Here is a 22,945-nt window from a genome sequence, read left to right on the forward strand (position 1 = left end):
TTCTGCCTGGGAATTTGGCATTGAAAGATCCTAATTTTTTTTAAATTGTATGTTAATATTTGTCTTAGTATTGAAATCTGACCTATTTCTGTTGACTCTGTTGGACTACTTCATCACACAAATATCACTAAACTTTTTTTATCACGTTGGAAGTTAAATTTATTAGATCTTCACATTTTTCAACCTGCTTCTTTACTGATGCTCTTGCATCTCTGCCTAGCAAAATTTCAAGTTCTCTCAACATTTTACAGCACCCTCATATTTGCATATTTTGCTTTCAATTCAGTGGCAGCTGATGTTCAGAGTTTTTTTCACATCATGGGTATAGCTCAGTTAAAGTCTCTAGATACATAAAAATCACTTTAAAGCCAGTGCCTTTGGGCACACAGCTTAGATGGGAAAGACTCTGTCACAGAGATTTAATCTGTTCCTGGAAAGAGACAGGACAGAGAGAAATGACCACACATATTCATGACAGAGACTACTAAGGCAATGCAATCAGGTTTTCTACAGATTTCTTTTTTTTAAAATTTAAATTATGGAAAACTTCACAAAATTCTTACATCTAACACTGAAGATTAAAATTTGAACTTTCCCATTTAAAGTAACAACATTTTATTGACTTTTATTGTTTTTATTGGCTATTTTGCATCTCATGTTTTTTGGTTTAGCAATTTATTTATCTTAGTTGTAAGATATGCTAGCTTTAGAGAGCTAGCATATCTTACAACTATGTGGATTTAGCTAATAAATATCAAATGAATATTTTGGAAGAATGAGATTTTTGACTTTTTGGAAAAATGAAATTTGAGGCTGGATGAAATTAAGTGAGATTCTCCAGCTTGGCTTGATGAAGTCACAGTTCAGGGAACATGACTAGATTTGGCAGTGACAAATGCATTGCAAAGATAAATGTAAATGGTGTGCAGCAGTGAAATCACAAGGGGATAGATTGTTATAAAAAGGTTACAGCTTTCAACTGCATTTCAGCTTCAAAAGCATCTGTTTTTCTTATTTTGATACCTTACATTCAATTGTATAAATCCATTTCTAAACCTTACACATTTCAAATATGACTCAGAAAGCAAGTGGAGGCAATTTGAGATTTCATATTGTTTTTTTGTTTTCCATTTAGTCAGTGGTGCTTTCATTTCACTCTTAATTGAGAAGGATTCTCAGATTTTGCTGTTATCTCAGTAATTTATGTATGCAAAGTAGATAAAATGTATTTACATATGCTAGTAGAATAGCATATCATAATTAAAACTCTAATGACAATGTTTTTGCAGAGATGAACAATCTAAAAGATGCATACACCTTTTTTCTCCCTGTGTTTTGATACTTCTAACTAAATTCTAATTAGCAAACAAGTATCAAAATGCATGGCTCTCATATTTGTTTTGCATACTTGAAGTCAGAATTGTCATTTGTTTAATTGGTGGTAGAGTAAGATTTTTGAGCATACCAATATTGTTTGGTCACCTTATTTCATAAATTAATCTCTCAATCTACACACACATTCACACACACACATACATATATATAGATACATGTGTTTATATGTAGATACAAAATGTTTATATCTATTTATATAGGTAACATTACTATGCTCTGTATAGAAATATATATTCTACAAATACACTCACACTGTTATGGAATTAAAAACAGATTTACAAAGAATGAAAAAAATAATGAAGGAGCAAATATTATTTAATATCTCTCTGCAAAGCATCTTACTCAGGGGTCATCATCAGCTCATTACTTTGCAATCAGGATGTTGGTTGCAGCTTATTTGCAGAACCCTGACAGTAAAAATAGAAATAATTCTGCTTGAGGGGAGTTGTCACTTTGTTTGCCCCACCTCTTTTTTGAGGTTATTTTGTGCCACTGAGGGAAGTTTGTATCTATGCTTGGGCCACTTCAAATTCTCCATCTGGCTGTTGAGTTTAAATGGTCAAGTTGTCCCTTTTTTCCACTTTATGAACAATCACTGCAGCAGAAAGCCTGGAAAGACAGCTGAGATATCTTGAAATACTAAACAAAAAGACTGTTAGTGGAAGCTTGTCAGGACAATTAAAATAAAAACTGACTTGTGAATGGAATATATTTTTTATTCTTTTGTCAGCATATCACTCTCAAATGTCATTTTTTATTTCTCTAGTTATTTTCTCCTCACACTGTTAAAATTCAATGTGTCTGATTACTGAAGGAAAATCTGTATAAGCAGTTTTACACTGTAGCTTTTCAGACTCCTCAATATTTTGGAATGGTGACAAACAAAATAGTAGGTTTTTGAGGCATTTATTCCATTAGGGAAAAGGTAATTTGTTGTGATTTTTAACAGAGGTAGTAGCTTCCTGTCATAGCCCTATTATGCTATATGTGCTAAACAAATTAGAATTTTGATAGAATTATTTTAAATAAAACTTAAGAAAAGGCAGAGGAATGAGGAATTAAAGCTGATAATTTTGATACTTAATAGACGTTTAAGCTACAAGTGGCAATATTTACAGTGCTAATGCAGAAACTTGGACTGAAATAAGTGAATTAATCTGAGAATCATTGTGTTTTTATAGGAAATGATACAATCTATTGGACAGACATGGGTTTCAACAAGATCAGCAGAGCTAAGCGAGACCAAACCTGGAAAGAAGACATTGTCACAAATGGTCTGGGGCGAGTTGAAGGCATTGCAGTGGACTGGATAGCAGGTGGGTCTGAATCTGCTCCAGGATGTGTCTGCATGGGCAATAAACCACATGGGACTCCATTTTCTTCATGGTAGAAAAAGACCTAACTACTTTCTATACAGTTTTACAGTTTTGTGTGGGACTCCAATTGGTCAGTAGTTTTCTTGCTAATTATTTTTATTGGCTAGTAACAAGTTATTCTGTATTGAGTGGTCACTCAAACTCTCACTGTATACCTGCAGGGAAGTTGTTTGTGAAAGATGGTTTTCATTTTTCTATCTAAAGGTACAAAACCAGTTTATACAGGTGCAAGCTGTTTTTTACCCAGGAATAGATTGTTATACTAACAAATTACTCACAACAGAATTGCTGTCACATGGGAACTTACCAAATGCTAGCTTTCACAAGGCCAGCCACTGATTCCAGGAGAGCAGGCTTGATTTTATGAGGCCTTTCTCTGATTTTTCTACCTTACTGCAACAAGTGTCATCATTTCTGAGAGTACAGGCTTACCTCTTCACCCCAAGGTTAAATAACTTTGATTCCTTTCAGCTCTAATTTCTAGTATTGTAAATGTCTAGAAATTACTTATATATATAAAAATATTAATATATAGATATAGAATTATATTTATATATATATATATATATATATGTATATATATATATATATATATATAGGATGTTACTTTCTAGGTGAACAGTTTCAGTACCGGTTTATGCTATAGAAAGGCTGGCTAGCGCTATAAATTACAAATATAGCACCTGTGGAAATGAAAATATAGCATTTGGTTTCTGGTTCTGACTGAAACACTTTTCAAGTAGCCTCTCCTTCCTGCAGTGACTTCAGGGTATTTTTTCCAGGGAACATATACTGGACAGACCATGGTTTCAACCTGATCGAGGTGGCGCGGCTGAACGGCTCCTTCCGCTACGTGGTGATCTCGCAGGGGCTGGACCAGCCACGCTCTATCGCGGTACACCCAGAGAAAGGGTAACATGTTATTCCTAATGTACACAGAGCTTCTGCCTTGCTCTCTGCATTCACAGCATTCTGGAAGTTCTCTGCAAAACAGCTTTGGTTTTCTACGGAAGCCGTTTCCCCTGAAGGTTAAGCGTTGCTTGGAAGCACGCCTCGATCTGAAATGTCCAGCAAATCCAAGGAAGCCACATCAGCTGATGAGGGACTTCATGATGAAATCACAGAGCAGTGTAATCCTTGGTAGTTATAAACTCCAGGATCGTGTAACATCCCTCTGCAACAACCAAGGAGAGTGGCCAGGGTAGCTGAAAGTCACATGAGATGAAGGTTGTTGATTGGACAGTAACAGTTGGCAAAAGCAACATCTATGTTCACCCAGCTGGTTTTTGAGGGCAAGGACTACCCTGCATCATTGACAAAAACAGGGATTGCACCATCCATCCCTTCCACCTCCAGAACTCTTTGTAGAATCCCCATCCCTGGAATTGTTACAGGCCAGGCTGAGCAGGGCTCTGAGTAACCTGGCCTAGTAGAAGGTCTCCGTCCCCATGGCATGAGAGTTGTTTAGGATACTTAAGGAGAATTAGATGAGCACAGACTACTGTTTTATGTGTCTGGTAGAACAGTGTATCTTCTACAATGGAAGAAAATCTCAAATTGTTTTATTATATTGTGATAACTTGAGATGTCTCCACTCAGTTCCTCCAGGAGAAGCACAGCGTTTTGCTAGGGAAGTACAGGGCTGCTTTTCTGTGCAAAGATTAAGGTCCTTTTGCCCTTTGCATTTTTGTAAAATCTTTTCTGCTTTTTGAGGTAAAACTTTCAAAGGTGTTCTTCCCTCCCCTTGCCCTGACTTCACATTCTGCATTTGTCTGGAAGCTGGAGTTGACAGCTGTAAGAATAGAGAAGAAAATAGCAGTTATTAGAGCTCGTTGAATCTGCCAGTTATGCCAAGATGGGAAGCAAGCAGCATTCAGTTGGTTGGTGACATTATTTATTGTCACTGAGGAAACGGTGAGGAACATGTAGCCCTATAAAAGGGTGTCTTTGTCCCCTGTCAGGTATATTTATTCATATAATATTTTTTTGGCACCTGTTTATGATTTTCTTTGGAGGATTTTAGATTCATTTAATGAGCTAATTGTGGTTTGGTTTAAGGAATGTTTGAGTATACGTTTTCCTATTGTCAACATTTAGTTCATATCCTGTATTAAGAAAGTCTCAAATCACTCTCTGACCTCTGACCAGACATCTGAAAGCAATTTCAGTTCTGTTTTGAGGTGCAGTTAATGATCTGGTTAAAATTGCATTAAACTTATGCAGTGATTGTTAAAATTCAGCTGATTAATACTGCCTATTTTGGCATTCCTCAACATATTTTTAATTTAACTCATGTTGCGGTTCTGTTTCCTAGTCTGCATGTGTTTTATCATTGGTATAAATGGTTAAAATAATTGGTTAAATGGTATAAATTTGTTATATCGAGAGCTATGAGAACAGATTCATTTTTCCTGAAGCCAGGAAGCTCTACAATGAGAGCCAAAGTGGGTTGTTTCAGAAGCTGAACTTGATGAGCAAATTATAGGATTCATATTTTTTTCACCCTTATCACATTATTATTCCTCATTATTTGATATTTCTGTAGTCATATAGTCAAATACAGCTGCCTAACCACAGACTCCTGTAATGATGTCACCAGACACAGAGGAGAACTGTTCAGTAGTGCCCAGAAGATTTTGTAGTCTTTAAGGTTACTGTTCATAAAGGAAGTGCTCTGTGTAGAGTTTTTGGCCTCATTTTGTTATATTTGAAGCAACAGACTGAGAAGTTTATCAAGGTAGAAATTTGTTAAAGCATCTTGTCCAAAATTAATGATGCAACTGTGGAAATGAGTATTCAGGAACATGAGATTAGGTAAGATTCAGATTGTTCCCATGAAGCATTTGGCAGAATTTGAAAAATATTTTCTTCTCAAATAAGGTCCCATTTCTCTACCATTTCTCACAGTGTTTCTCACAACTTCATATCTAAAACATTTTTAAATTAGGTATTCCTTGTATTATCCCAGCATTTGTTAGTGATTAGATGCAAGAGCCTCTGTTCCAGAATTTATTTTTATTTTTTAACTTGCTTTTTATTTTCTCAAGCACAAAGCTGAATTCTTTAAGAAACAGAATGGTACATGGATTCACAGAATACAGTTTTAAGGATTTCTTCATATATATATAGTTTGTAAACAATATCCTTATAAAGTGTCCAATAAATAAGTATTATGATACATTTAACTTCTTAAGACTATTTAGAGACATGAGTACCATATGGTTTTCTTTTGGTGTCCATTTAATGGTAATAGTTCATTTTGTTTGCAATTTTAATTGGTGATTTCTACAACATTCTAGGTATTTATTTTGGACAGAGTGGGGACAGAGCCCTTGCATAGGCAGAGCACACTTGGATGGCTCTGAGAAGGTCGTCCTTGTGAGCCTGGGGATTGCATGGCCTAACGGGATTTCCATCGATTATGAGGTTGGTTCTTCTGTCTTCCAGCATACCTTAAAACATGCAGTATTTGTTATGTTTCATTAAAGCCAACTGGTGTTCCACCTTGATGTAATCTTAATAACTCTTAATTAAATGCTTGGACAAGCCTGTTGACGTTTCCTTTGAAATTAATCTTTAGGAAAATAAATTGTATTGGTGTGATGCTCGTACCGACAAGATAGAAAGAATTGACCTTGAGAGTGGAGGGAGTCGGGAGATTGTGCTGTCAGGGAGCAATGTGGATATGTTTTCAGTTGCTGTGTTCGGAGCTTACATCTACTGGTCTGACAGGTAATTTATTTTTCATAAGTATTTTAAATCTCAAAACGTTGTTTTGGTGCCAGGTGCCTCACCTTTGTAGGATTAGCCGTTCCTTAGCAAGGTCGCAGGCGGGATCGCGGAATCCCGCGCAATTTCCAAGGAGAGGGAGTTCCGAAAAATGAAAAGTGCCTCAGTGCATAGATAAGAACAGGCTTCTCCACCTCCTGTTAAGTGAACTCTCCACTGCTCTTCAGTCATTTGTTTGGTGTGAATTAGTTGAGGATTGTTGATGAGACATCTTCAACTTTTTTGGCAGAGCACATGCAAATGGCTCTATTAGAAGAGGCCACAAGAATGAGGCCACGGATGCTGTGACCATGAGGACTGGCCTTGGAATAAACCTGAAGGAAGTGAAAATCTTTAATAGAGCACGAGAGAAAGGTTGGCTGTTCTTAAGGATGCTATTGATTGTTTTAATATCACCTGCTACTTTTTCTGTATATTAAAGCATACCAAAAATTCAGTAATCAATGATTTTATCACCACTTTTTACTCTTGAAGTATTTTTTTAAAAAAAACCCTAAAATTAATGTACTAAAGAAGACATATAGTAAAAATCCTACTAAAATTCTTCAGTGTTTCAAAGAGAAAACCTAAAACCAAAACACTTCCTATCATTCCAGGTTTGATGGTTTTTGTTTTGTTTTTCTTATTGAGAGAAGTTGAACTCTTAAGATTGAGAGACCTTGACATGTGCTTTACAGAGCAGTAATTTCAGGAGTTTCAGATTTCTATTGGAAAACATACCAGAATTTTTTTGTATTAGAACTTCCCATCCTCTGTGTCTCAATATTTTTTGCTGACATTACTTGGGTTTGAGACTCTTTTTTTCTTTTTTTTTTTTTGTTCCTTCTGTAGAAAGAGACCTTGTAAATAATCAGATTTCCTTTATATTCAATTAGTTTAACAAACTCAAGAGACAAAAGTTAACATTAACTCGCTGTGATTTATAGTACTGATGGTTAAACTTTATTATCCACTACCTGACTAAGAACAATCTTGCTATTTAACTGTCTTTCTACTTCTAAAATTCTGGTTTTGACAAGACCTTGAAAAATTGGTTTTACTGAGGAAAATTTGTTAGATATCTACCAAAAATAATGATGGTTTCCTCAGAAAAAAACTGCTACCAGGTAATCCAGACAAAATTTTGTAGAAATTTACTCAAAAAGAGAGGAAAAAAATAATGTTAAGACCATTATATATAAGGTTTTTAATACAAATGTATTTCTAGTGTTGGTAGCACTCAAAATTTGCTTTAATCGCAGCATTATAGATCCAAAGATTATGTTTCTGCTATGTAAATCTCTCCAAATAACTGAGTTAAATATGACATGCTAAATAAATCTGCATTTCGAATGGAAACATATTTACAAATTAATAAAATTCTTTAAAAAATTAAATATTTTTGAGAAAAAATAATTTGCAAACATCTATGTATAATCATTTTACTAATAATTTCTGCATGCCATTTCAGAGCATCATATTTTGTGGATAAAAATAAATCCACACCAAAATCTGTTTCTTTCAACTAGGCTAGAAATTGTTAATGTCTGCTGGCTTGGAAGGGCTTTATATTATAGAATTAGGAAAATAGAGTGGGATAAAGCAATGCTTCTTTATGTGTAATTTTGATTGATGGATTTATAGACTTGATCACATAAGGATCAAGTGAAATGGTTACTGAGGCTAAAATCTACTGATGTTAGTTTGAAAAACATACCTGAATGACTTTTTAATACATTTTTCAAATTTTACTAGGGTACAAATGATTAATGTCATTGGGAGGGGATGTCAGTGAGCCAGAAGGACAAAAGGGAAAATACAGGTGAAAAATGTTTTTGGAATGTTTTTCTCTCACACACTATTATATATATATATATATATATATATTTAAGTTTATTGAACTAGAAGTAGTTAAGTATTTAGAAAAACCAATGTAATTAGTTCCCTGACTTTCGTTGTTAAAACAACCCCGAAACAAAACAAAACAAAAAAAAAAAAAAAGGAAACAACCAAACAAAATAACCCAAACACCCTGATGAGCTGTGCTGATTGTGATTGACGCTTTTTTTTCAAACACCTGTTTTACCCTTTCTGATGACTCCGTCCTGCGGTGGGACTTGCAAAGATTCCCACCCTTCAGTGCAATTTTACAGGTGTGCAAGGACATGGCCTGACTACCCTGGCTTAAGAACTGGCCATTTTAAAAGATGCTTACAGCTGGTGAACCATGGAAGCATTGAAGTTTTCCAAGAGATTTCAGAAGCTTGAGGATCTATTTTATATATTTTCTTTTTTTTCCTCTTATCCTTCCAAACAGATATTAACTTTTCTAGCCTAATAAAACTTTTAAAGTACCTTTTAAGCAAATGAAATCTCCCCATGTTTTACATAACTCCAGAGGACTTGCTCATCGAATTTTTCCTAGGAGAACAAAATTAAATATTTCCTCTTTAAAAAGAACAAGTTATCTCTCATTTGCCATGATTTTTTCTTAAAAGGATTTTCAGCTTGAAATGTATCAGTTAAAGAATTCAATCAAGAGCACTTTCAGGTACTACATCTTCCCAACAATTACAGTTTTGAACATCAAAACGTTCTATTAAAATGTTTTATTCACCTTCATTATGCAGAAAACTTTCAGAAATGGGAAAATTACTATACTAAAAAAGCTGAGTAGTTAGGTGGAAAGGGCTGTCAGAAACAGAAACTGAATTATCTCAACTAGCTATAATAGTAGTTCATAGATAGTCCAAAATAAAAAAGAAAGACAAATAGCTCCCAATTATTGATGATTATTGTTATTTTAAATGTTACTTGCAACAAGTGTGGTTACTAATTTGACAGTGATTCCTTAATGGTGTGCAATTGTCAGGGAGTAAGTTTTGAAGTCAGGTTTGGAATTAAATTAGAACAAAATGTTGGGAAACGTCTTCATTAAAAACAAGGAACTCGATACACACAGTTTTTAACCAGTCAATACAGGCATATTTAACTTGGTAGATAATATCTTAAAGTAGTACTGTATTCTGATGGTAGCTAAATTTGACTTTTTGCCAGTAACAGGTGTTTTAAAAAAAAATTAAAGCTCAAAGGACTTGAAACATTTTCTAAGTCTTCAGCTGGTTTTGGAGGAATAACCCATCTTATCTTTTTCTATTCATAAAATATGTGCTGTTGTGAATTGAAAAGGACATTAACTGTATTTCCTAATAAACATTATTTGCTCATTAATTGTATTCTTTAAAATTATCTCTCGGTGTGGTTAAAGTTGCATTATTTTCTCTTTTGGCCTTTTGTTTTCCTCATCAACATAGCCCAAATAATTTTTAAGAGGAGAGTTCCCAGAACACATAAAAATTAATTTCTATTTAAGTTAATTAAGTATATTTTAATCTATAACAGACAGGATGTATTATGCTTTTTCCCAGGTACCAACGTGTGTGCCAAGAACAACGGCAGATGCCACCAGCTCTGCCTTTACCGCGGCAACGCGCGGAGAACTTGCGCCTGCGCTCACGGGTACCTGGCAGAGGACGGGATCAGCTGCCTCAGGCACGAGGGTTACCTGCTCTACTCGGGAAGGACAATATTAAAAAGCATCCACCTTTCAGATGAGACCAACCTGAATTCTCCAGTGATGCCCTACGAAAACCCAGAGTACTTCAAAAACGTGATCGCGCTGGCCTTCGACTACAGCCTGAAGGGAAGGGGCACCAATCGCATATTCTTCAGTGATGCTCACTATGGAAACATCCAAGTTATTAAAGACAACTGGGCAGGCAGGAAAGTGCTAATTGAAAGTAAGTAAAAAAATAACCACCGTATTTCCCAATATGCCGGTTTTATTTCAATAAAATGACTTGGGTGAAAAGTTGGTGATCACTTGGCTTTATAGAGTAAAAAATTCAATGAAATTTTGCCAAAATTAATTCTTATATTTCATCCCTGTAAGATATATTTAAACATTAGCCACTTCAAAATAATTTGCTTTAAAATGGGCTTATAAGATGTGACGTATATTACTGGGAAACAGAAGTGATTCTGGTAATGCTTAATTGATATTACTGTGATTTTAGGAGGTTTACTATTGAAACAAAACCTCACTGTGTGTTGCTTGGAAATGACACTATTTGGTTGTTTATTTTTTCTAGTTAGTGAGGGTGAAGTCTCTGTTGTAGCCATTTCTCAGTATAAAATATTAAGACTTTGGTCAGTGTGTTCAGTTGATTCACCCTTCTTGAAGTGAAGCCCAAGAAAGGGATTTGTGCTCATTGATAATCAGAGGCAAATTCCAATCTAGCCTTTCTAGCCTTTGAAACTTGAAGCTCAGCACTATTATCAAGAAATTTCTGCCAGTATCTTCACCAAAATCTTCAAGATTAGACAAACCATATTTTACATCTGAGGTCAGAATAAAATCTCAATATCTGGCAATAAAATCTTTATCAACCAAGTCTGGCACAACAGTAATATGCGGTGTATGTAAGAAGGTACCAGGTTAGTAATGGGAAAATCTGAATTTGAGGAAAACCTGAATGTGAATAGATAAACAATACATCCTTAATGCTAAGCATCATTAATATACATGACCAAAGTGTTAAGTGGAAACACTTCTGCTCTCTTTCATTTCTGTTCTATTTAGTTTTTTTCTAAAATATGCAACAAACCACATTCATTTGTAGTTATTCATTTAGCAGCCTAGGATAGTGAAAGGTGTCTCTGCCCATGGCAGGGTGTGGAAGGAGATGATCTTTTAAGGTCTCTTCCAACACAAACCATTCTGTGGTTATATATGATACAAGGTATTTAGGTTTTTTCCCATTGATTTCCTATGTGTGGATATCTTAAAGGAATTTATGACATCTGTATTGAGAGATGTTAAAGATAAACTAAGCAATGTTGTCAGGATGTTCCCATTACTCTCAGAAAAGCACCAAGGGATTCAGAGTTGAGCTTAGCTGCATGAGAGACAGAAATGTGCAGTGATGACATGGAAGCACAATTTTAACTCTTGTTTTGTAAGAGGACATTAAAAGTATTATATGAAAAGTCACTGGTATTTTAAACATTTAAAACAGACAAAGAGGAGAAATAAATACTGGTGAAGCACTAATGCAGATAGAAATTGGTTTTTAAAAGAACGATAAAGTATTCCTCATTACTTCATAATAGGTTGCTCTACAAGAGCTAAAGACATTTCATAAAGCATAGCTGGGAATTATAGTTTTAAGAAATTGTTAGGAAGTGTTTCTACTTGTAGCTTAATATGCCAGATTTCATTTTTTATAGCAGAGTCAGCACTCTGAATAATTGAATGTCAGATGAAATTTTGTATCCTTGTAAAAGCCTTCACTGTACATGCTTGGGATGTGCATGTGAACTATGGCGTTTTGTAGAAATACTTCTGTAAAAATGCTTATTTCTAAGTGAGAAGGGATATAACATACATGAATATGTTTATTGCTATCTTTTCATGTGTTTTAAGCCTCTTCAGTTTGAGTCATTCTTTTTCAGCTGGTGTTTTTGTATCCTTCCATCCCACAGTCTGCACGTGATTTTTCTCTCACTGTAAGTAGCAGACAGTTCATGAAGCTGCTTGATATAGTGGAGGTATTTGTTCAATCTCCACCTGTAAGGAGAAAAGCAGTGGTAAGACTGGTTAACACCAGTAACTCCATTCACTGGAAGATGAAAAATTCTAAAATTGTTGTATTTCCACGTTAAGACTCTCTGATCTAAAAAGTATTAAATTGAATCCTGCTGAGAAATTTTAACAATTTTTCATTTCAGGATTGAAAAATAACTAATTTGACATTAATTTTGCTATTTTTTCCTCTAAATTTACTTGAATAGATCTGTAGGAAGTTTTCCTTTATTAGGAAGAGATTCAAAATCCCATTGGAAGCACCTAGTGTGGTTATATCACTTCTGCACTCTTTTTCTGCTTCATTAAGTTGAAGACTACAAATAGTGCAAACCTTTACTCAGTAATTGACTTTAGTAGAGAAAATAGGGCATGATACATCCAAGACACTGTTTTCCCAGATTTTTCATTCCTTGAATGTAAATCTGCTCATAAAGAATCTATTTGCAGTTGGATCTCTCCCTCCCTGAAATCAGATGTGCTGCTCAAATCTAATAGATCCGTGAACTTTTCTGCACACTAAAACCACTTAAGACTCATAGAGCTCTTTGTAAAACAGGTTTCCAGCTCACTAAAAACAGATTTACAACTCACGAGCAACCCATTATCTAACATGTTTTTAGCTCACTGAGAACAGATTTACTACCCAGAAACAACCCATTATCTAACATGTTTCCAGTTCACTGAAAACAGATTTACAACCCATACACAAGCTATTATCTAACATAGTTCCGACTCACTGAATATTGATTTAGAATTCATAAACAAGCCATTATCTGACAAATTTTCACCTCACTGAACAGATTTGCAACTCATAAACAACCCATTAGCTAACAGGTTTTCAGCTCAGGGAACGTAGATTTACAGCGTATAAACAACTTTATCTAACTTGTTCCGGTTCACTAAAAACAGATTCAAAACTCACAAAGATTCCTGTACCTGATGGGGTCCTGTCTTCAGCAGGAAGAAACAATGACAACAACAACAATAAAGCAGTCCAGGATGTGCACAGTGCCTTGCCCTAACATTTGCATTATTGGTGCAATGTAGAGGGTTTTTTGAGGGGGATTCTTTCATATCTCCAAACTCCTTGGGTCAATCAGCAGTGGCTTTCTATTTCTATTTTTTTTTTTTTTCCTAAGTAACTTTATCAGGTTCATCTCTCTTATTCCCACTTTTTAAAAGCAAGAACCTTGTTCTTGCCTCTGGTTTGCCACAAATGATCTTTTGGCTGATATATGTTGTTTCAAAGCTTATGTTTATACCAAGAAGCCTTTTTAGAAGTTAAAGTTTCAGTTTCTAGTCTGTGTTTTTTAAAATTTATTTATTTATCACAGGGAGAAGTTTGAAGTAATATATTCACTAACCAAAGCCTGCCTCAATGTATCTGTAGAAAAGCAGAGTTCCAATAGGTTTATACAGGGATAATATAAACAGTAGACAAGAGACCAACAAACAAGTTAAAAATTACAGAAAAAAGGTGGAGGTAAGGAAAAACAAAAAAAATCAAATGAGAAAGAAAGAAAAGTATTAAGATGACATACAGTCAATGAGCTGTTTTTTCTCCCACCTGTGTAAACAATGGCACTGAGACATTTTGCCAGTGTAGTGTCTTTCACAGAACAAAAAGGAAATGTTTTGTGAAAAAAACTCTCCTGTTTTGAACCTGAGGCGCTCATGTCCAAGGAACGTAAAAATCTTTTCACTGCTAACGTAAAGTGTCAGGTCCTGTGATGTATTTTAAGGCTTTTTACAGTCTGAATCTTTTAAAGATGTTCCAATGTGTGCTGCTATTCTTCCCAACTAAATGGGCCCAATTTAACTGTCAAAAAGGCATTTATGTTCCCATTTCTCTTACAGAGCTTTATATTTTGTACATTGTATGAGATCCCTTTAGTTTTGGAGCTTTCTTCTCCAGGAAAGAACTTTTTAATCTGTTAAAAATAAATACTTGAATATTGCTGTTTTTCATTTCATAAGTGAATGGGATTCATGATAACAGTGTTTGTTGGAATAGAGGTCCAGTTATTTTTTCATTTTTAAAGGAGGGAAAGTGAGAGGCTGTTGTTTAATCTGAGATATTTAAATAGTAAAAGATAATCTTTATTATTACAATGCAAACATTGTTAGAGGAAAACAGTGTCTGGTTTGTCAATGTAATTTTTTTTATGCATGTTGCTGCATATTAGAGAATCAGACAATCATAGAATGTTTTGGTTGGAAGGGACCTTTAAGATCATCTTGTTCCAAGACACGGCCAGGGCAGGGATATCTCCCACTCAACTAAGATCATTGGATAAAATCTATGGTTGCTGTTATAGGTAAATGAAGTTGACTAATTTTATATTAAATATTTTTGAATTTTATTTTAGAAATGTCTATTCCTGCACTTTTCATGTTTGGTTTAGGTGTTCCTGGTGTGAAACTCTGAAACATATTCATGATGGGAGCTCACACTTGGTATGTCCTGAGCATCGCCAGCCTCATAACTGAGGAAAGGTGCTCCTGCCTATTGCATGTAAAGATGTTCTTGCTTCTTGCACTTAAGATTGTTCATAAGGAATTAACAATGTTTATGACTTATTCAACTTTACGCATTACCCTTAAATTTATATTGATGTACACAGTTCCTATTTTTTTTCCATCAGCAGATGTGATTTAGTTGCATAAAATGTAAAACTTTGGTGAATTGGCAGGAAAAACTGCAGAGGAACATCCCTTTAATTTTATTGGGTTTTTTTCTGAAAGGTAATGGGATCTAGAAAATATTATTAGATTATGAGGCTTTACTAGGCTAGTCTGTCATTGATGCCTCAAATATCTCTTTTTTAAGAGCAACAATAAAAGTGTGTGATTATACATATTTATTAGAAAACTTATCAGGGTAGTTGTGATGTTTTTCTGAAGGTGGTAAGGGTGAAGAGTATTGGGAATTTTTTAGAGTGCACATGTAATGCATAAAAAGATAATGTGAGCGCCTGTAATTAGGAAAAAATTTTGTCCATGAAACTTGTTGAGATTTTTAATAATCTAGTAAAGCATTTCCATCTTTGTGTTAACTTTCCATTCCAGATCTCTTTCTGCTTTTAAATCTTCTTTTATATGGATATGTTTAACTACACTGAAGTTATCATAACATTTGCTAACTAGTAATGATTTATAGCAACATTCTTGGAGGGTTCCAAAATACAATTGGCTTCCCAAATTGTTGAGTTCCCTGTATTTTCTTAAGTTTTTGATGTATCATTAGTCCTTTGCTACATTATTCCTGCTGACCCTAAGACAATGCCTAAATTTAGTAAAGGAGTAAGTTATATCTCAGATAACAAAGCACAGAGTATTGCAGGTTTGCATGTCTCTTGTGGTTTTCCTTGGTAAATAATCAGGGAACATTTGTGGAAAAGCTGTATCCCTTGTCTGGAAAAAAATAATTGGAGGTGGGTATAGATTTTGTCATAAAAATCTGTTGAGTTGTTTTGGCAGATACCAAATATTTTGCTAGATATGAGATTTCAGTATTACACTTTACACAAAAAAAACAAACAAACAAGAAACAATAAAAAGAGTGAGGGAATTTTCTGCTTTTAGAATGGTCTTATATTTCTTTAAATCATTCCCACCAAATGGTCATTCTTTCCAATACTGCCTCAGGAAGTGTGAAGGAGTAATAGGGTCGCATCCATGGAGATGTTTGTAATATCTTGGACTTAAGCTACGTGTTACCTTGAAGAACTCAAAGCCTTTGTTCATGCTGTCTTATTGCATTTAAAAATCTTTTATGTGGGGTAGCTTATAGCATGGGTTTATTTTTTCAAGACAGAGAAAAATGGTACAGATATTTGCTCATTTTTGGTATAATTTTAGCAAACTTTATGTCTACTCTGAAACTAAATTATATTCTCAGGCTAAATAGAAGAATGTCATAATTGGTTATTGCAGTTTATAATAAACTTAGTTCTGTCTTAGAGCTATTGTTTAACAAAAGGCTTTCTGGTACTAGAGGAGCAAAGTGATGGTGAGAATTATGTGAAGTTCTGATGGTGCAGTCAGGGAGAGATGTGAAAATAAACATTTTCCTTCAGGTGCCTTGTTGCTCCCGAGGCTTTGCTTTCAGCCCAGATCAAACAGTGGCCACCTGTTACCTGTCACCATAATCCTACACAACCAGAGTGACAGAAACCACGGCCCCCTCCTGCGACCAGCCTGCTGGAGCAATCCACAGCCTGAGCCCTGAAAGGGAAACTGCAAAACTGAGTCAGAGAATGAATACTGATTGTTAAAGCCAGTGTTCTGATAGCAAAGTGCTGTTTACGCTCAATTTTATTACTTTAAAGGCTTTTCAGTGTTAAGAAATTGATGATGTTGACAGTTGTTCTTGCTTTGCATCGTTGTTAAAGAAAAGGATTTGATTGAAAGGAAATTAAAGGAACAAGGTAATTGAAGTGGTGCAACAGGAAAAAGTTTTGACTGTAAACTTTCTAGATGGTTTCAAAACAGAAGATAAGAGGTAAAAATCTAGGAAATGGAGAATTTGTGTGTGTGTATATGTATATATATAAGCAAACTCAACTATTATTGGGTAATTTAAACTTTGCCCTTTAGTATTTTTATTTTCTGGTTGCAATAATAGGGGAGCATATTCTGAGTTCTTCAGTTATTGATTTGTTGCTTGTCTGTTCCCCGAGAAAGTCAGATGAAGATCAGCATGGCAGTATTTATAGGCTGCATCTCATCTGCAGGATTCAATCCATCTTCGTTAACTTCAGTAAAAGTGATAGATGGCATTTGGCAACATAATGATGTGATCACTCTGCCATTGCCTTTGTAAATCATAGGCTGTTGCATTCTCTTGTGTAGATATTTAATCAGTTATACACCCCATTACTGATTTAATTCAGAACGTCAGTGGTAGGTGAATAATGTGAGTATTTGTATATTAATATCATATTGTATTAATGTTCTTTTCATTTAAGTATGCTATTCATGTGAAAATCATAAACTGTTGCTTCATGGCTAGAATAAATTTAATCAGTGCTGTAGGCATCTAATGCCATCAGTGTTTTAATTCAATATGTCAGTGAAACAAATGGGATTCTTTTCATTTCCAGTTTCTTTATGCTTTACCAATTCAGAATATTATATGATGCTACAGAAATATGAAGTTTAGAGTAAACAAATTGCTAATTTTCAACCTTGGGACAAAATCCCCCAACTGTAGCACCAGAGAGATTGAGTACGTATTTCTGATGTATTTTCTAGTAGCTGAGTATATAATGATAAATTAAATTTAAGGAAAAATTGCTCTAGAATATTCTTTAAAGGAGTATGAAACAAGTAAATATAAAATAATATCCATGCAATCTGATATAACGTGACGTAGGAATCTTCTCCAGTGTCCTGTCTTTAGAAATAGAAGTTGCTGAAATGTTTTAAGGAGCAGCCTAAAGTCTAGAGGACCATTTCTAGGATAAATCTGTCCTTGGTAAGTGTTTTATCACTGATAAAATGATTTGCAGGAATTTGGAGAGTCATCAACAACTAAACAAACAAACAAAAACCAAACCAAAACAGCGAAAACCCAATAAACAAACAAATTTAACCTAGAAAAATATGAATTTGCAAAAAAGTACACTTCCGGCATATCCAGCTCACACCACATGCTAGCAAGAACAAAGATACTTGTGTTATCCATTGCAAGACTTTATCTAAAAGTTGTATCACTCTCTATATCTTGTGCCCTTGGCTTTAAAACCACTTATTATTTATAGATTTCTAAAGCTAATAAATGAGTCACTTCTATGTGGGTTGAGTTGTCAATTCCATAAGTACAGAACATGATAAAACTAAGTTTATTAGCAAATAAAAGAGTGCCTGATGTAAATCCTTCAGAATGAATGCTCTTGGTAGAGTTTAGAAAATGAACTTGGTGTGTGCTTGCAGCAGTTAGTTTTCTTTTTAATTTTTTTTCTTATTTTGTAGCAGTTGAATTCCTGTGATTTTTTTTGTAAGAGCATATTTTTTTACTATGAGTTTTTCTTTTTCAATTATGTATGAAGCAATTTGTAGGACAAAGGTTTTTTTGCAAAACTGAACATTTTAGATAATTTATTAACACATTTTTCATCTGTGTGCTAAATGTTTGCTTGTCTCTATACATGCTATAACCTTCCATGTAGTTGTTATCTAAAAATTTATAAATAATAATTTTATAAACAGTAACTTGAAATGAAACCACCTTCTGTCACCATTCACAGGCCTAAATGTGGAACTGCAGTATGATGTAAGAAGGGGGAACTTTGCTTCCTGATACCCATGGGAAAATTGAGTTTTTCCTCTTTAGTACAGAAATTACTCATAAAACAAGAAATCTGGTATTGAAGAGCACTTTCATCCCTGTAGCTGTGTTTTAGTTGATTACATCTCGCTGTGACAGGAACAACATCATTACTTCCTGTCTGCTACAGAAAAGTTTTGGACTATGTTCTGTAATCAGTTTGCTCTCAAATTTCTTGACAGACACAGACCAGAAACAAAGATAAAATTGATAGAAATTCAAGAGGTTACACCAGGAAAATGATTTCTTATTTTTCTGTCATCTTACAAATGAAGAGCAATAAATAGTTTGATGGTTTGTTCATTACAAAAGCAGCGTAGAATTGGTCAGAAAATGTCAATACCTCTGTAATTTTTTAATAGAATCACAGAATATCCAAGTTGGAAGGGACCTATAAGGACTATTAAGACCAAGTTATGATTCCACACAGAGAAACCTAATAGTTAAATTATATATCTAAGAACATTTGTTTTAGTTTAGGGAATTGTATGTAGTTTTGAATTTGGATTCAGCATATAATTTTAATGCAAATCTCTGTTACGATATTTGAAAGAGCTGTTTTTGAATTTCAGTGGAGTGATTTCTAAAACCTTCGCTATATTTCAGTATTTTCAGTTACTTGTAGATGAGCTGAAGGTACATGGGGTTTGTTTCATAAGTGGGCAAACTATTTTTTCCACATGTTCATCTCCCTTTAAGGAGTTGCATCTCATTTATTTTTCCTGTTGTTTCTTTTTGAACACAAGTCATTGTTACTTATCCACAAATATGTCACAAAATGGCCAAATGCTTTAACAAGAAAAATATAAAAAACTGATGCATCATTATTGGCCTCATAGTTTTGATTTATTGGCCTTGAAATTTTGATTCAGTATTTACCCTTTCAAAATGATCGACATCTTGTTGTGACTTTTTGTTCTGTATATATGAACTGCATAGTAAAAATTTCATCTTTCAGCAAGCTGAATGTAAATTGTAATAGCCAACATAATATAATGTTAATATTTCTAGATTTTTGCCTTCTGTAGCTCATTAATAAGCTGCATGACCCTTCTGGTCTAAAAATATTTGTTTCTGGCAAAATAATAAGTGAAGTTATCAACATACATATTTCTGTAGTAATTCACAAATAGTGGTAGGAAATAATTATTCCTATTTCTCACAGTCTGTCAGTTTTATATATTGGGATTAAATACAATTTATCTTTTCAGGGCATTAAATATATGTTTTAGTTGCTTATTAATATCTTTTTTTTCCTAGCTTACAGGTTTTTTCTGTTGAATGAATGAGTGTGGTGTCATGGCTTATTAAAATTATATATTGATGCTGAGGCCTTCAGAGTTGGTATTTTTCCAGTAATTTTCAGGTGTTTAGCAAAAGCCAATACAGTTGTTAACAACAGGGTACTTTGATCCCTATTAGTGCAGCATGTCAGTGCTACAAAATACATTGAGAGATGGTACTAAATAATACAAGTGACTATTGAAAAAATGCCAAGACCTGGTTTAAATGATATTTGAAGATGAGACTAAGTAATTATTGTCTTGAATAAATGTCTGTCATTTCTGAACTGTTATCTGGGGCCACTGTAGTGGTAATATGTGTTTAAAAATGTAGTGGTTTAATGATTGTTAGAATTGATAAATATAGTAAAGTGTTATTAACAGTGGTCTTGCCCTCTATGTTGTTTTAATTTAAATTAATGATAATTATAAGATTTTGATTACAATAAAAATAAACAGAAGAAATGATAAAAATAACAATAAGCTGAAATAACGGAACCCTGTGAGTCTGCAGGATCAGCTCTGAGGAAATACAAAACCAACCCGTTAGCAGGAGTTTGATGTGCTCTGTCTGTCACCGTATCTTGCAGATGTCGGGTCGGTGGAGGGCCTGGCTTATCACAGAGCTTGGGACACTCTGTACTGGACCAGCTCCACCACGTCCTCCATCACCAGGCACAGCGTGGACCAGCGGCGCCGCGGGGCGTTCAACCGCGAGGCCGTCATCACCATGGCTGAGGACGACCATCCCCACGTGCTGGCCCTGGATGAGTGCCAAAAGTAGGTGTTACATCTCTCCTCCAAATCCTAATTCTTGCCTTCTGTCAAGCAACACTTCTTTCTTTTAGTCAGCCAACGTTGCCGAGCCCTACAAAGGTTGATTAGATGTCCCCAATTAGGATGCAAATGATAATATGTTCTATTGTTGGTATCTTTTGTTGTCTTGCTCTTATAAAAAAGTTGCAGAAGTAAGATTCAATATTTTATATGTTCTTATGCTTCAGATCAAATAATCATTGCGTTTTCATGGAATGTAAAAAAAGGTCAAGCTGCTTTTCTTAAGAGTGAGCTAAACACAAATTATTGAGCGGTTGTTTTCTCAGATGTGTCACAGATCCCTCAGGTTTTAGCTTTTATGTTTTTCAGATTCTGTGCTGCTTTAGTGTGTAGTTCTGAGCTTTGTTTTAAGGGGTGGGAAGCTCTCTTCACAGAGTAGGGAGACAAAGCAATTCCTTCTCTAGCTGGGGGGACCAAGGACAAATGATCCACATCTCAGGCCCAAGAGCACAAACAACGTGGACTGAAGAGAGAAAAACAAGAAGGATGGAACTTTATAAGCTAAAGCTGGAATTGGGCAATATGCAAATGGAGCAGAACTTATAAAACTGAGAGACCCCATGACTGAACTGCCCATTTGGTGACCATTTTGGGTCATTTGGGTGCAGCCCTGCCTGGGCTCTTGTGCTGCCCAAGGTGGATGCATTGAGCCCTTCTAATGAGTCCCTAGTTTATTTTTAGCTCAGCCTTTTAGACTGAGGTCAGGCATAGGTCAGGCTTCACAAGGCATCATCACTCTTAATGCTTAAGTTTAAAAGAAAATGCAAAATTAATTTTAGCACTTAAAAAAAGAAGTCTGAGTTTCTTGTGTGCAGCATAGAGGCCCATGTGTTTATCACAGAAATCAGTGTTGTATAAAAATATGTAACAATGGACAAAATAATGCAAAGAAGTCTAATTTAGTTCCTTCCTGCCACTCTCAAAAATACTGTGTGAGAGGATTTTTATTTTTACTTCAATGTCTTACACATTTGAGGTACTTTAAATTTTCTCTGCTAATTCTAGGAGAAAGGCAACCTGCTTTTTCTACTTCTTGTAACTGTCTCTGTCTTTTGGGGAAATTGGGGAACATTTCTGCCATATTAAATTCTACTCTTAAGTTGTGTTAGCTGAATGTACAAAGCTGCATGAATACTGGAGCATATTTCCATGTGTAATTTCATGTCCTGTTAATGCAATCAAGAATTTATGCTGTATTGTAAAATGCAATTATCAAGGTACCACCAATAAACCCCAAAGCTCTGATGGAGATTGTAGTGAGAGGAGGGGCAGGTTCTGTCAGTCCATGGATTAGAATTCCATCAGCAGCCCGGTCCATAACATTTTCTGTCATTGCTAACAGCAACAAGGGGCTGACTGAGCCTCCTGTAGAGCACATTAAGGTCCTTTTCTTCCCATTATCAACTCTCTGCACACCAGTCCTTGGGTCTCTATTACAGCTCTAACATGGGAGAAGCTGCAGATTAATTTCACTGTTAAATATTACTAATACACACATTAGCTGAATTAAGTTTATATCATTACACAGCTTGTATCTCTCTCCAATGGTAAATTAGTATGGAACAGGATTGAACAGATCTGTAAGAGAAGAAAATTGTGCTCCTATACAAATTAATGTACTCCTATACAAATTAATGAACTTCAAAACTGCTACAATTTATATATATAATTTATTTATAGGCTGTTGCATTTTCTTATTTACTATTGATTATCACAATTATTTATAGATGCCATTCAGAGTTATGAAGGCAATTTTTTTATCTGTTGTTCATTATGTAGAAAATTAAATTATAAAATGTATCTTATGGTTTTATGGTTTTGTTTGTTATTTTGATTTTAATACAGCTTAATGTTTTGGACTAACTGGAATGAGCAGCTCCCAAGCATCATGAGATCCACCCTCTCAGGCAAAAATGCCCAGGTTATCATTAGCACTGATATCCTGACACCAAATGGACTCACCATTGATCACAGGGCAGAGAAACTTTACTTTTCAGATGGCAGCTTGGGAAAAATCGAGAGGTGTGAATACGATGGATCACAAAGATATGTAAGTAAAACAAAAATCCTGTGCATACTCATTGTAGGTTTGTTTACATTCATCTTCAAAGTTAAATTGTTACAGAATGATTAATAATTGCCCAATTTTCCTCTAATATTAGTTGCATATTAGAATTTTAACACTGTTGAAATACAAATAATGCTCAGTTTGCTCAAAATTTCTTTTGTGTAATGATTGAGTGTTAGTCAAATCTTATTTATATGTTTTATTTCAATATTTTATTTATTATTCTTATTTCAATATTTT

General features: G+C 34.7%; 1 protein-coding gene across 2 annotated transcripts in view; it reads left to right on the forward strand.

Annotated features, from left to right (window-relative positions):
- LRP1B (LDL receptor related protein 1B) overlaps nt 1-22,945 on the forward strand; it is a 626,862-nt gene that overhangs the window by 475,185 nt on the left and 128,732 nt on the right. For both annotated transcript variants that reach the window (XM_077784902.1, XM_077784903.1), the window contains exons 36-43: nt 2,577-2,711; nt 3,554-3,683; nt 6,071-6,197; nt 6,352-6,503; nt 6,790-6,914; nt 9,968-10,339; nt 20,391-20,580; nt 22,483-22,687. In XM_077784902.1, the coding sequence (XP_077641028.1) occupies nt 2,577-2,711; nt 3,554-3,683; nt 6,071-6,197; nt 6,352-6,503; nt 6,790-6,914; nt 9,968-10,339; nt 20,391-20,580; nt 22,483-22,687 (1,436 nt within the window). The remainder of the gene's footprint in view (nt 1-2,576; nt 2,712-3,553; nt 3,684-6,070; nt 6,198-6,351; nt 6,504-6,789; nt 6,915-9,967; nt 10,340-20,390; nt 20,581-22,482; nt 22,688-22,945) is intronic.

This window comes from Lonchura striata, chromosome 8, assembly GCF_046129695.1.
Source record: "Lonchura striata isolate bLonStr1 chromosome 8, bLonStr1.mat, whole genome shotgun sequence".
NCBI classification, from domain to species: domain Eukaryota; kingdom Metazoa; phylum Chordata; class Aves; order Passeriformes; family Estrildidae; genus Lonchura; species Lonchura striata.